Source organism: Vombatus ursinus, unplaced genomic scaffold (genome assembly GCF_900497805.2).
Source record: "Vombatus ursinus unplaced genomic scaffold, bare-nosed wombat genome assembly UNPS02014817.1, whole genome shotgun sequence".
Taxonomy (NCBI): domain Eukaryota; kingdom Metazoa; phylum Chordata; class Mammalia; order Diprotodontia; family Vombatidae; genus Vombatus; species Vombatus ursinus.
In genome coordinates, this window is record NW_020954595.1 from 160,874 (window position 1) to 173,917 (window position 13,044).

General features: G+C 50.1%; 1 protein-coding gene across 2 annotated transcripts in view; it reads right to left on the minus strand.

The window, feature by feature from the left end:
- Window positions 1–6: 6 nt before the first annotated feature.
- The window catches only part of SCN5A (sodium voltage-gated channel alpha subunit 5), a 144,107-nt gene continuing 131,069 nt past the window's right edge, over window positions 7–13,044 (minus strand). For both annotated transcript variants that reach the window (XM_027835826.1, XM_027835825.1), the window contains exons 22-26: window positions 12,514–12,567; window positions 11,085–11,222; window positions 7,801–7,905; window positions 5,655–5,925; window positions 7–4,099 (exon numbers count right to left, since the gene is read on the minus strand). In XM_027835826.1, the coding sequence (XP_027691627.1) occupies window positions 2,865–4,099; window positions 5,655–5,925; window positions 7,801–7,905; window positions 11,085–11,222; window positions 12,514–12,567 (1,803 nt within the window). In that variant the 3' untranslated portion in view covers window positions 7–2,864. The remainder of the gene's footprint in view (window positions 4,100–5,654; window positions 5,926–7,800; window positions 7,906–11,084; window positions 11,223–12,513; window positions 12,568–13,044) is intronic.

The window sequence follows — 13,044 nt, forward strand, 5'->3', positions numbered from 1 at the left end:
TTCGCTGTGCAATTCTGAAATGAAAATGCCAGGAGAAGTATGATAAGCTAAGTAGTCTGGTTCCGTCTGTCCCAGGCTGTGGACAGAAGCACGCTGCATCCCCAGCCTTGCGGGGTGGGACACTTCCTGTCCATCCAGGCTGAGAAACCATCTTAAGGGCACGAGGTCACAGGCAGCGTGGCCACCACGGAGTCCATCCTCACAGGCACGGGCGAAGCCACAGGGGCCTACATGGACAAGCCACGTTCCTCGAGGGTACAAAAAGATGGCTCTCACATCGGGGAAGTCTGGAAGAGTAAAATTCGCTGATATAAAAATAAAGTTTCCACTCAGAAACATCGTGGGAGCCATTACTCGGTGAAATCTAGCTTCACTTTAGATTCCAAAAGAGATAGGAACTCATGGGAAGGGGAAGGGGAGAGATGGGAGGACTGGGGGTAGGATGGAGAAGGGTGCAGAGTGCAGAGGGGATGGGGGGAGTTCCATGGAAACATTTTGAGAAGGTGAGGAGAAATAATACTTTATACTCCTGCAGTGCCTTTCATTCGAGCTCACCCAAAGCTTTGCAGACATTCGCTCTGTCAACACCTGTGAGAGGTAGGTATCATTAAACCCATTTTTCATGTGGGTCCAACTGAGGCACAGAGAGATGAAGTGACTTGCCCAACTTCACACGCTAATTTGGCCGCTAGACACAGGCCCAGCCAAACCAAGGGGCTGTGGGCCAAGTCTCCTCTAGCTGCGTAAAGATGATGTGTAGAAGTCACATAGGTGTGTTACTGATCTAGGTCACTTATCTCCATATGTGTGTGTGTGTGTGTGTGTGTGTGTGTGTATGTGTGTGTGTGTGTTTAGAAACACAAGCGGGGTATGCAGATGTCTGGGGTTTTACATCCGCATGGTCAGGAGCTGTTTGAGTCTCAAGGACTATAAAAAGATATTGTTTTTCCCTGAAAAATCCCTCCTACGTGGGCCTCTTGCTGTCAGCCTCAATGTGGATTCTGGCTTCCTTGCTCAAGAACTCTGTCTATGACCCAAAAGCAGCTGTGGCCCGGGGTAGATGTGTCCCTGATACCTCCATTTCCCCCAGTGGAGAGCAAATGGCTACTTTTCCTCGTAATGCACCCATTCTCCGGGCAGACCTCCTGAGCCCCAAGGCTGGAAGCTTGAATAGGTGGGAAAAGAGGGGGCTTGCTTTCCACAGGGTCAAAGGGAGACCTCGAACATGGCCAAATGTGTCCTTCCTCTGCCTCTCCCGCCCCACCACTCTGAAATCCACTGTGGCTGCTCGTGTTCTCTTGGGGTCAGAGGCTTCATTTCAGGAGGAGGTGTGAGGCTCTGATGTCAGCACCCAGAATTTCCATTCCTGAGCTGAAGCCGACAGGAGTCCTGTACCACCCCCACAGCCCCTCTCCTCACACACAAAGCCAGGCCTTGTCCATCAATGGCTCTGGGCAGGAGCCACAGAACGAGGGCACCGCTGCTCCTTGAATCCCCCTGGCTCTGGCCCTTGGAGGTTCCCACTCCCCTAAAACAAGAGCCCGGTGTCAGACGGACCATCTCCTCCACAAAGACTGGTGCTTATCAGCCAGGCTCCAAGGCTGTTTTGACACAACAAACAAGCCAAGCCCAATCCTTGTCTGGTGGAGTTGGAGCCGCCTTCCTCACTGGCTGAGCGTCTCAGCTGATGCTCACTCCCAGAATGCATCTTCTCCTCCCTCCTGGCAGCCTCCCAGAAGAGGTAAACGGGGTCCTCCAAAGTGCCTGTGATTGTCATCGTGTTCTTCTTTTGTTTGTTTTTAATACTCTTACGTGAGAGAGGTGCTTACAGAGAGCTTGTTTCTGGAAGGACAAGATGCGACACCCCCAGGTCCATGATAATGATAAAGGAGTAGGGGTTCCACCTTCTGCTTCTGGCCGGGAGGAGACTCATCATAGAGCTGAAGGGAAATTGTGAGACGGTCTCATGCAGCCCCTTCATTCTTCAGATAAGGAGACTGAGGCCCAGACATGGGGAGGAGCTCTGAATTCGGCTGCAGAGATGAAAACAGGACCTGGGCCTCTCCTCCCAGCTGGGCCACTCACTCGCCTGTGACTCTGGACTTCATTCCCTTGGCGTTGGGGAGGAGAGCCCAGCTTTGCCAGGGCCTCCCAGCCTGGGGCGTGATGTGGCTGCCGCCCCGTCCACGTGTCTGTCGTGTTGTCAGACGAGCCAGCGAACATGGGGAGCCAGAGACCCGCAGATTCTCTCTCTCCTTGGGGAGAGCCTGGGCTAACAAGCTGAACCGTTCCTTGCGGTTTTCCGTCTTGGTCTGACGACTCAGAAGGAAGAAGTCACTTGAGCTCAGAGGCTAGAAGCGGCGGCGTGAGTTAGCATCACTTCCAGGGAGGGAAGCGGGATGGGGGAGAGGACCATTATTTGTCAAAGTAAAAAAATATCAAATATAACAGATTTATGAAAGCCCATACATACATATACAGGAAGAGAATCCCATTGTGCTACAGCAGCTAGAATCGAGACGTTTCTCAAAACCCAAGGTGCGGGAGGTGGCGTGGTTAGCCTGACTTCTGTTGGGGCACTGAGACTGCCTCCACGTGCCTGGAGTGCCACCCGCGCGCGAGGCTGACCCTGGCCGAGTACTCCCTGCGCTTACGCAGCCACGTCGCCAGGGAGCGGATTTGAGGGTGCAGAGTCAAAGGGTATCGCTTATCCCTGGGAGCCAAAAGGAGGAAATTCGCGGAAGCTGATTTTGTCACAAACACTCAGAAAGAAGGTGCCTTGGTTGATTGTCATGGCAAGAGAGGATTCTGTTCACTTTTCCCAGCTGTGTGGGCAGGAAGGGAGGGATGTGCGAAGGAGGGCCTCACACGATTGACTCCCGGTCCCTGTCTGGGGACGTGGGATAGTCCACAAAGTCGTCGGTCTGGCTGTCCTCGGACATTCGAGCCTGGATGTTGTCGCTTGTGGCTCTGGTGACGCTATCATAGGACGGTGGGAGGGATGTGGAGGAGACAGAGTCTGATGGGCCCAAGCGCCGGGAAAAGTTCTCATTCAACACGTAGGCAATGAGGCCCTCGTGCTCAGGGGCATCGTCCCCAGACAGAGTCCCCTCGCTGGTCTGCTGGCGGTAGAGGAAGGAGGCATGTTTCACGGACCTTTGCAGCAGGTGTCTTCGGAACGCCCGCTGGATGACCACGGCGGACACCTCCTCATGCTTGCGCCGGAGCGTGGTGGTGATGGGCTCGTAGGAGATCTTGGAGGGGTTGGCTGCCATGAACTTCTCCTCCATCTGGATCTTCAGGGCATCCATCTCCCCAGACTCTCCCAGGACCCGCTTGGTGAAGGCAAAGAGGATGTCCATGCAGTGAATGCGGTCCCCACTGACCATGGGCAGGTCCATATTGATGAGGCTGATCTGATTGGGCTTGGCAATGCGCAGAGGGTCAGACAAGGCATCTGCAAAGTCTGACAGGGCTGAGTACTCGATGAATTGAGTGGCTTCTGGGTCAAACTTCTCCCAGATCTCATAGAACATGTCGAAATCATCCTCACTTAGTGGCTCTGTGCTCTCCTCAGTGGCCACACTGAAGTTCTCAAGGATGATGGCTATGTACATGTTAACCACAATGAGGAAGGAGATGATGATGTAGGTAACAAAGAAGAGGATGCCCACGGCTGGGCTCCCACAGTTCCCCCGGGAGTTGTTGGTGTTAGGTAGGTTGGGATCACAGTACGGGGGCCCGGTGTTGAGGATGGGGCTGAGCAGCCCGTCCCAGCCAGCGGACGTGGTGATCTGGAAGAGGCAGAGCATGCTGTTGGCGAACGTCTGGAAGTTGAACATGTCGTCGATCCCGGCCTCCCACTTCACGTAGGCGAAGTTGGCCATGCCGAAGATGGAGTAGATGAACATGACCAGGAAGAGCAGCAGGCCGATGTTGAAGAGGGCGGGGAGGGACATCATGAGGGCAAAGAGCAGCGTGCGGATCCCCTTGGCCCCTCGGATCAGCCGGAGGATGCGGCCAATGCGGGCCAGGCGGATGACTCTGAAGAGTGTTGGGGAAAAAAAGTACTTCTGGATGATGTCCGAGAGTACAGTTCCTGAGTAAAACAAAACAGGGGAGAGGAAGTTACTGGCTATTTGTCCCAGACCCTAGGCAGGATGCCTCCCTAGCACCTCTGCTCACATCTGCCCAGAGCTACATCCTTTCCAAAACACTTCCACAATCCCTGTCTCACTCTCTGACATCCCTAGATAATGGGGTCTAGGACCACTGCCACCCTTTAGTAATGGGATCCTGAGGATCAGAGGACTAAGATGATGTGCCCAAGGTCAAAAAGCAAGGGCAGAGTAGGACCTAGAATCCAGGTGTCCAACATTATAGCCCTCTCTTCATCATGACAGTGAGCTGCCCAGTGAAAACCAAGGAATCCTTATCTCTGGTGCATTCCTTATAAGCTTGCCTGGTGTCTTTGGCCCTCTACTCAAGTGTGGCTGCCCACCAGATCAAGGTTTTGACACATCCCCCATCATAGCTGCCCCTCCAGTGACCCATGCCTGCAGACCCTGTGCTCCTGTCCAGGAGTGTTTCTGACTGTTTGTCAGATAGGCTGTAGTGGGAATACTTGTTTAACTCAGTGGTCTTTACGGTACTTTCCAACCCTGTGATTCTGGTGCAGGATCATCCAGGGTACTAATGGGTTAAAGTGCCCCTCTTCCAAGAGGTGCCTAGTCAGTCTGTCTCTTTCTATCTGGTGTATTTGGCCTTGGCACCTTGAGACTTCTGACTTCTCAGCTCCTGCCTCATCAAGTTCTGTCCATGTTACCTTCTTTCCATGTTAACTTTTAGGACTAGAGCAGGAAGATTTGGGGGGTGGGCAGAGAAAGGAAATGTTCCATGCTCTGGTCCTAACCTAGCCTTCTAATCTTATTTCCCGGGATACCTCTAGGGAAGCCATGTGACACAGTGGAACACAGTGAAGTCATAGGAGCTGAGTTCAAATCTCACTCCCTGTGTTACCCAGGGCAAGTCAATTTTCCTGGGACTCAGATTCTTCCTCTATAAAAGGAGGAAGAATGGACCAGGTGGCTTCAAAAGCCTCTTTTAGTTCTAGGATCCTATGACTCCCAAGTCTAACCCTCTGAACACGCTTTGGCCAGATGAGGTGATTCACCCTTCTCCAAACACTTTGGTCCATCCTGACTCTGCCTGGAGTGTCCTCCCTTCTCCACCTCTGATGGTTGAAATGGGAACCATCCTTCAAGGCCCAGGTTGGATGTTCCTTCTTCTGTGAAGGTTTTCCCAATCCCTACTCTCTGTCACCAAAGCAGAAGAGGTCTCCCCCTCTTCCAGGCCCTCACAGCTTTTCCTCAGAGACAGCCTACTTTGGACTAGGATAATCTGTTGGGCTATTTGATCAATGCAGTGAGTACTGCATCCATCTGCCCAAGTGCACAGGTTCGTGGAGTTAGAGCCAGAAAGCTCTTTAGAGACCACTGAGCCCAATGTCTTTATTTTACAAATAAAGCAACTGAGGCTGAGTGCCACCAGGATCTCACATCTATGAAGTGTCTGGGGCATAACTCAAACCCTGGTGCTCCCGACCCCCAGTCTGGCACTCCACCTGCCATGCCCTGGAGGGCCCATCCACGTACCCGCGATGGAGAGGATCACGACCACAAAGTCAAAGATGTTCCAACTGTTGGTAAAGTAGTAGTGGCGCAGGGCAATCACCTTGATGAGGCACTCGCCTGTGAAGATGCCCACAAACAGCAGGTTGACCTTGGCCAAGATGCTGATCTTCTCTGGGCTCTGGTCATCTGTCTCCACCATCATGGTCACCATGTTCAGGCAGATGAGGAACATGATGGTGACATCGAAGGCCTGCTTGGTGACGATATCAAAGATGAAGCCTTGGTATTTGTTCTGTAACAAGGAGTAAGGCCACAAGTGTGTTAGCAAGCACTGCGGGGTGGTGTGGGGTGGGCCAGGGGTGGCTGCTGAGCCTGAGGCAGCACAGCCATCACTGGGACACACAGTCTGGCCCCTTAACAAGGTTGAAGGCACACAGAACTGCAGGCTTGGGAAAGAGGGAGAGAGATGCAAGGTGGACTCTGACTTTTGGGAATCACATGATCATAGCCTTAGAGCTGGAAGAGACCTCAGAATCCATCTCATCCAACTACCCTATTTTACAGATGAGAAAACTGAGGCCCAGGGGGAGAAGTAAGTGACTGCAAGGTCACACAACCAGAAGTGATAGAACAGGATTTGAAACTGGGATCTCTGACCTTCAAGTCAGCACTCTTCCCATGGTATCCCATGCCTCTCTAAGGCGAAATTAACATTAAAGCACAATGATTGTTGAGTCTGCCTTCTGGGATGGCAGAAATGGAGAACCACAGGAGGCCAAGCCTGCCATCAGGGCATGCTTGGTGAGGTCAGAGAGCGAGGCAATTGTGTTAGTCAGGGGGACGGAGCCTTCCATCAGCTGCCTACTTAAATGCCAATGTGGGCATGGTACTGAGGCAGAGAGACCAGTGCCTAGCCCTATGGATTGGAAAAAGGGGTACTGAGGTCCATTCCACCTCTCAAATTTAGAGTCTGTGGGTCCCACTCAGCCTCTTTTTTAAATCTGGCCAATATGCTCATTTACTGTATGGTCCATCTTCCCAAAGGAGGGTTTGCTTCATTCATTGTATCTGTAGCTCCAGCCCCCAGCACAGTGCCTGGCACGCAGTAGGTGCTTAATAAATGCTTGTTGGTTCATTTTATTCCCAAGTTGCTTCATGTATTTGCGTGTCTAATTTCTCCCTACCCAGATGATGAGAGATCTATTGAGAGGGTAGGCAAAGACTATATCTTCTCCTTCAACTACCTGAAAGCACAACTGAGGACAGGGGACTCAGGGGACACTTCACAGAATCTTGGCATTGGAAGGGACCTCAGAGGCCATGTTGTTCAGCTCTTATCTAACTAAGTATCCCCTCTGCAGCAAACCGGACCAGTAGTGATTCATTCAGTCTTCGCTTGGAGGTCTCTTCTAAGAGGGAATCCATGAACTCCCAAGGCAACCCATGCCACTTTTCATGTACAAGCATTTATTATGCACCTACTATGGGCCAGGCACTGCACTATACCCTGGGGTTAAAAAGAAAAAAAATTCCCTGCTCTCTAAAAATGTCAAGATTCAGCTCAAATTCCACCTTATTCAGGAGACCTTTCTCAGTTCTGTCTATTGAGAGTGCCTTCCTTCTGAGATTACCTGATACCAGATTATTCTGTGATTGTAGATATTATGTAGATAACTGTCATTTGCACGTCACCTTCCCATTAGAATATAAGCCCCTTGAGGGCAGGGCTATATTTTTGCCTTTCTTTGTATCATTAGCACTTATCCCAGTGTTTTGCACGTGGTATGCACTTAATAAATGCACCATCCATACAATTATCCATTCATCCATCTATTCATCCATCTATTCATCCATCCATCCATCCATCATCCACCCATCCATCCACCCATCCATCCATCATCCACCCATTCATCCACCCATCCATCCATCCATCATCCACCCACTCATCCATCCATCCATCCATCCATCCATCATCCACCCACCCATCCATCCATCCTTCCATCCATCCATCCATCCATCCATCCATCCATCCATCCTTCCATCTATTTTTAGGGCTCAGGGGCAGGAAGGCAGAGAGATGGCCAATTAGGCAGGGGCCACATCAAAGGTCAGAGCTCTCTAGGGCAAAGATGATGCCCACTTTGCTTTGACTCTCTCTGAGTCTTACCAGGGGCCGTGGTATTGGTTTCTGGGGCTTCTTGGACCCGAGCTTTTTCATTGCATTGTAATACTTCTTCTGTTCCTCTGTCATGAAGATGTCTTGCCCCCCTAAGTGCAGAGAAAGAAACACTCCAGTTATTTTTGTATTCTGAATAAAGAGTTGTGGGACTCTTGCCCCATCCCAGCAGGTTGGGGTCACTCTTGTCAGACAGCAGAGAGTACCAGAACAAATTACCGTAGCCAGGATCAAGATGGAGCCCAGGTATGTTGGAGGAAGTGATTAATCCTTAACTCAGACCACCAAGGAGGGTGTGCCAGGCCACACCAACAGTCAGGATTGGGGATTGTAGGTCTGGAGCTGGAAAGGACCTTGGAGGTCATCTGGCCCAACCCCCTTCTTTTACAGAAGAAACTGAGGCCCATAGAGGTTAAATGACTTGCCTGAGCTAAGAGGGTGTAAGTGGTGGGGCCTGTTCCAAAGTGATGTCCCCATGAACATAGGTGATTAGCCACTTGCTCTGAAGGCCAAGGAAAGATGATCAAGGAACTTATGCTGATAATTTGATAATGCCCTTGGGCTCCAGTCCAGGCTCTGGCCTCTGACAAATATCTTCACTTTGCTGGGCTTTTGCTTCCACATGTGTAAAATGAGGACAAGAAACTCTGCCCTTCCTGGCTCCCAGGGCCTCCGGTAATGGGATGTCACCCATGAAGCTCTGGGTGGTATCACTGCTATGTCTAGTGGGTCACCCCTATTATCTAGGTCTTTTAAGGAAAAGCAGCGACATGTGTGAGCTGCAGAAGTCCCTCTCTTCCTCACTTAAACTGAGCCTCCCCTGCCCCTTCCACCCACTTGGTCCTTCTTTCTGTCCTCAACCCCAGGCCAAACCCCTCTGGAATGCTGTGTTCACTTTGGGGATCAGCTGGTAATGAGGGAAGCTGGTGAGCCCTGCATCCGGAATTGTGAGGAAAACAGAGACTGGGCCACAGGAAGATTGACTGAGAAGAGCAACCAGACATGAGAAGACTCAGGAGGGGGACATGAGGACTATGTCCTCAGATAACCCATCCAACAATGGGGCTTTGGTCATCACCTGGCCTTCTCAAAGACACTGGATGGCCACTTGTCAAGTGTCCTGTAGAAGGGATTTTGTTCAGGCAGGAGCTGGATGGGGATCCTGGGGGCCCCTTCCTGCTTAGAGATTTCATTGGAGTTCACTCCATAACTAAGCAGGAACTCCCTTGACAAGAGGTCACCCAGACTCACCCTCGCACACCACCACTGACGGGGAACTCATAACCTATCTATGTTGCCCATCTCTATTTTAGATAGCTCTAATTCTTAGGAAGTTTTCTCTTGATATGGCATCGTGGGTAGAGCATTGGACTTTGGAGTCAGGAGGACTTGGATTCTAATCCTGCCTCAGACACTTAAAAGCTGTGTGACCCTGGAGGAGTCACTGAATCTCTGTAAACTTCAGTTTTTTCCATCTGCAAAATGAAGAGATTAGACTTGATGGCCTCTAGGGGCCCCTTCCAGCTCTAAATGTCTACACCTGCCTCTTGAAAACTCTGGGATCTGACCAACAAATCAAATTGTTTCAGGTGGTCTGAAATACTTGGAGCTTGCCCAGGATCTTTTAAATACTTGAAATTAATCTTTACCATGACTCTCTGGGGCCAGTCATTCAAGCAATTCCAAGTTTATCTAATTCTATTGCCTGTCTTTTTTTTTTTCTTTTTGGTGAGGCAATTGGGGTTAAATGACTTGCCCAGGGTCACACAGTTTTGTTTTATTTTATTTTATGTTAGGTGAGGTAATTGGGGTTAAGTGACTTGCCCAGGGTCACACAGATTCTATTGCCTTTGACCCCATCTCTCTTCATCTTGATCAGGTTCTCTTCTTCAGGCTAACATGAAAGTCACTGTCCAATTCTTGACTGAAATCCAGGTGTACTCCCCCCCCCCACTCCCCACCAGTACTTTTTAGTTCCCTTTTGTGCATTGTCTTTCTCCGTTAGAATATAAGCTCCTTGAGGCCAGGGCTTGCTGTCTTTGTGCTTGTCATTGTATTCTGGGTGCTTTGCACAGGGTAAGCACCAATCAACTGATTTTTGCTTTGCCCACAAATGCCTAATAATCCTGTCAAAAAATGGAAATCATTCTGACACGAGGTGTTTTTGGTGAGCCCACATTTGCTTTTAGGGACTGATCACTGCTTCTCTTTCTAAATGCTCACAAACCATGCTGTTAATAATGCGTTCTAGAATTATTCCAAGAACTGAAGTCAACTAAGATGGTCAGAACCTGGCCCTTCTCCTCATCTTGCTTCTTCTCCCAGTAAACTACTGCTCTCGATGGACTAGGGAACTGTGACTGTACAGTTCAATCAATCAATCAGTCAACATTTATTACGTACCTACTATGTGTTAAGTGCTGGGGATACAAAAAGAGGCAAAACAGTTCCTGCCCTCATGAAGCTTACAGTCTAATCCTATTGTGCACAGGTTAAAGGGGAAGGGAAGGTTACAAAAGTAGGCACAAACCAGGCGGACCTTTGCCAAGGCCACATTTCTAAACTGGTCTAGATGCTCTAGACAAATATGCCCAGCTGGAGGCCTAAGGGAGACTCAGGTGAGTATTGCTTTCAGAATCCTGGGCCTCTCTCTGGGGGTGCGTGAGGCCCTAGCTGGTTCCCACTGGAACAGACTTCACTGTATTTCCACAATGCAGTTTCCCTGGCCTCTGAGGGTCCAGTTTTTGTCCCTGGCCTCAAGGATTCCTCCTCGGGACTTCAGGCCATCTTGTAGTGATGACAGGTTTCCCTGTCCAAGACAGGTTGTTTGAGGCATATTCATCAGCCAGCTGTTAAAGCTGGTTCTACCTTTAGGGGAAGCTCACCTTTATTTCCTTATAGAATGTAAGCTCCTTGAGGGCAGACACTGTTTTGTCCTTTTCTTGGTACCTTTAGTACTTACCATAGCGTCTGGCACATAGAAAATACTTCATAAATGCTTGTTGACGTTGATCGACTGTCCGTATGTTCATGATATTATAGATATAGAGACAGAAGGGAGCTTAAAGACCATTGAGTACAACTCCCTCATTTTACAGATGAGGAAACTGAGGCCCAGAGTAGTTAAGTGACTCAAGGCTGGGGAATTTCCTTCTCAGTCAGCGAGAGCAAACATGAGCAAAAGGCAGAAAGGCTGCACCTGGGGTGGGTCCCTGGCCCCCTCCCAAGCCCCAGCAGCCCCCACCCAGCCCCCGCAGAACCCGCTCTCCACATATCTTTTTCTTTTGTTGGTTGAAGTTGTCAATGATAACACCGATAAAGAGGTTCAGGGTGAAGAAAGATCCAAAGATGATGAAAATCACAAAGTAGAGGTACATGTACAGGTTGTATTCCCACTGGGGCTGCTCTTCACACTGCCAGGGAGAGAGAGGAGGGACTGGTCACAGAGCAGTAACACAAGGACCCTGGCATCCGACCCTGAAGGGTGGAAAGTCAAAGGTGCACGGGGTGGGGGGGAGGTGGAGGTGTGAGGGCAGAGTGCGAGCGCCCTCCTTCAGTGCCAGACAGTCAGAGGGCTGAGCAGCAGAGAAGTATGAGGAGGCAGCTGTGTGGGACCTGAGTCACATGACATTCAACATCCCACCTCCCACCTCCAAACCTTTGCTCAGGCTGGGATGTATCTCCTCCTCACTCAGCTTCCTTCCAAGCTCAGACCATGTGTCATTTCCAAAATGAAGCCTCTGCTGAGCCCCATAGCTCCTGGTGCCTCCTCTGAAATGACCTGATATCTACTTTGTAAAGATTTTGAATTTACTTATGTGCATGTGTTGTTTCCCGTGCTCCCTGAAAGCAGACTGATTTGTTTTTGCCTCTGTATCCCTGGCACATAGTAGGTGTTTCATGGATGCCTGCCGATTGACTGGGCTGGAAGAATGAAGGGGGCTGTGGAGGCAAGAAGCTGAAGCATGGGAGGTGGGGCCAAAGGGTGGACTTGTATTGGGAATGTGTTTGGCACAAGTATGTGTGGGCTAAGGAAAGATTTGGGAGGACAGAGACAGAAAGGGGGACAGTGATGGAGAGGAAGATAGAGGCAAAGATGGAGACAACAGGAGAGCTACAGGGGCCCCTCATGGGTATCGGGGGCTTTGGGATTTAAGGTCATATATAGATCTCTTTGAATCAAAGAAGACAGGGGTGTTTGAAGAAGGCATTCCTCAGCCTTGTGCAGCTGAGATTTTGGTGAGGATGGCTAATTGTTTCATCTTTTGCCTTTGAATCCCTGGTGCTCAGCACAGTGCCTGGCACACCGGAGGCGTTTAATAAATGCTTGTTGAATGATTGACAGCCAGAGTGGTCACTGAGAGTTGTGGAGAGGAGGAAGTACAGATTTGGTGATTCTTCTGCATTTCTTCCACCTTTCTTCCTTCTCATCTGGGACTGGGGCAAGTTTACTTTTAAGATGCAAATCAATGAAAGTGCATTTTTTAAAATATCTCTTGGGACATTCACAATTCCTTGCGGGGCCAGGGGAAGAGTTCAGCCTCTCGTCCTTGGCAGAGAGGAGAGGACAATGATCTCTCTTGAGCATGGCAGGGCTCTAGTTGCTGAAGAGTCTGATTCTGAGGGTCCCTGTCATTCTTGGACCACAGCCCCTGCCCCTACAGGACAGATAGGATCCAGGAGGGGTTCACTTGGCTGACTTACCCCCCTGGAGTCCACGGCAGCATACATGATGTCCATCCAGCCTTTAAATGTTGCCTGGAAGGAAAACTCACAGTTAAGGAAGATGTTTAGGTTTGCATCTGGTCCCCTGACTTGAGGAACCTAGAAAGCCACTTTTAGAAGAGAGAGATGCTGGCGCAGAGGGCAGAGCCAAAGCTGCCAAGGCAGACAGTCTGGTGTCATAGAATGAGCACTGAAGAAGGGTTCAGGAGGCCTAGATAAAGCTTCTCAGAGACTAACATGCTGAGAGGCAGGGGCCATGCTTGGCTTTTGCCTTTCTTCACATCCCCAACACTCAGTACAGTGCCTGGGTGGTCCTGGCACCTCTCTAAATTTCCAATGGGGTTGACCTGCTGTGCACCAATATCCCATCTCCAACCCCCCTGTCTTTACACAGCTATACCACATTCCTGGAAGGCATCCCCTTCTCACCTCCACCTCACAGAGTCCCTAGTTTCCTTCAAAGCACAGCTCAGGTCCTGTCTATACATTATGAATCAAAAAGCATTTATT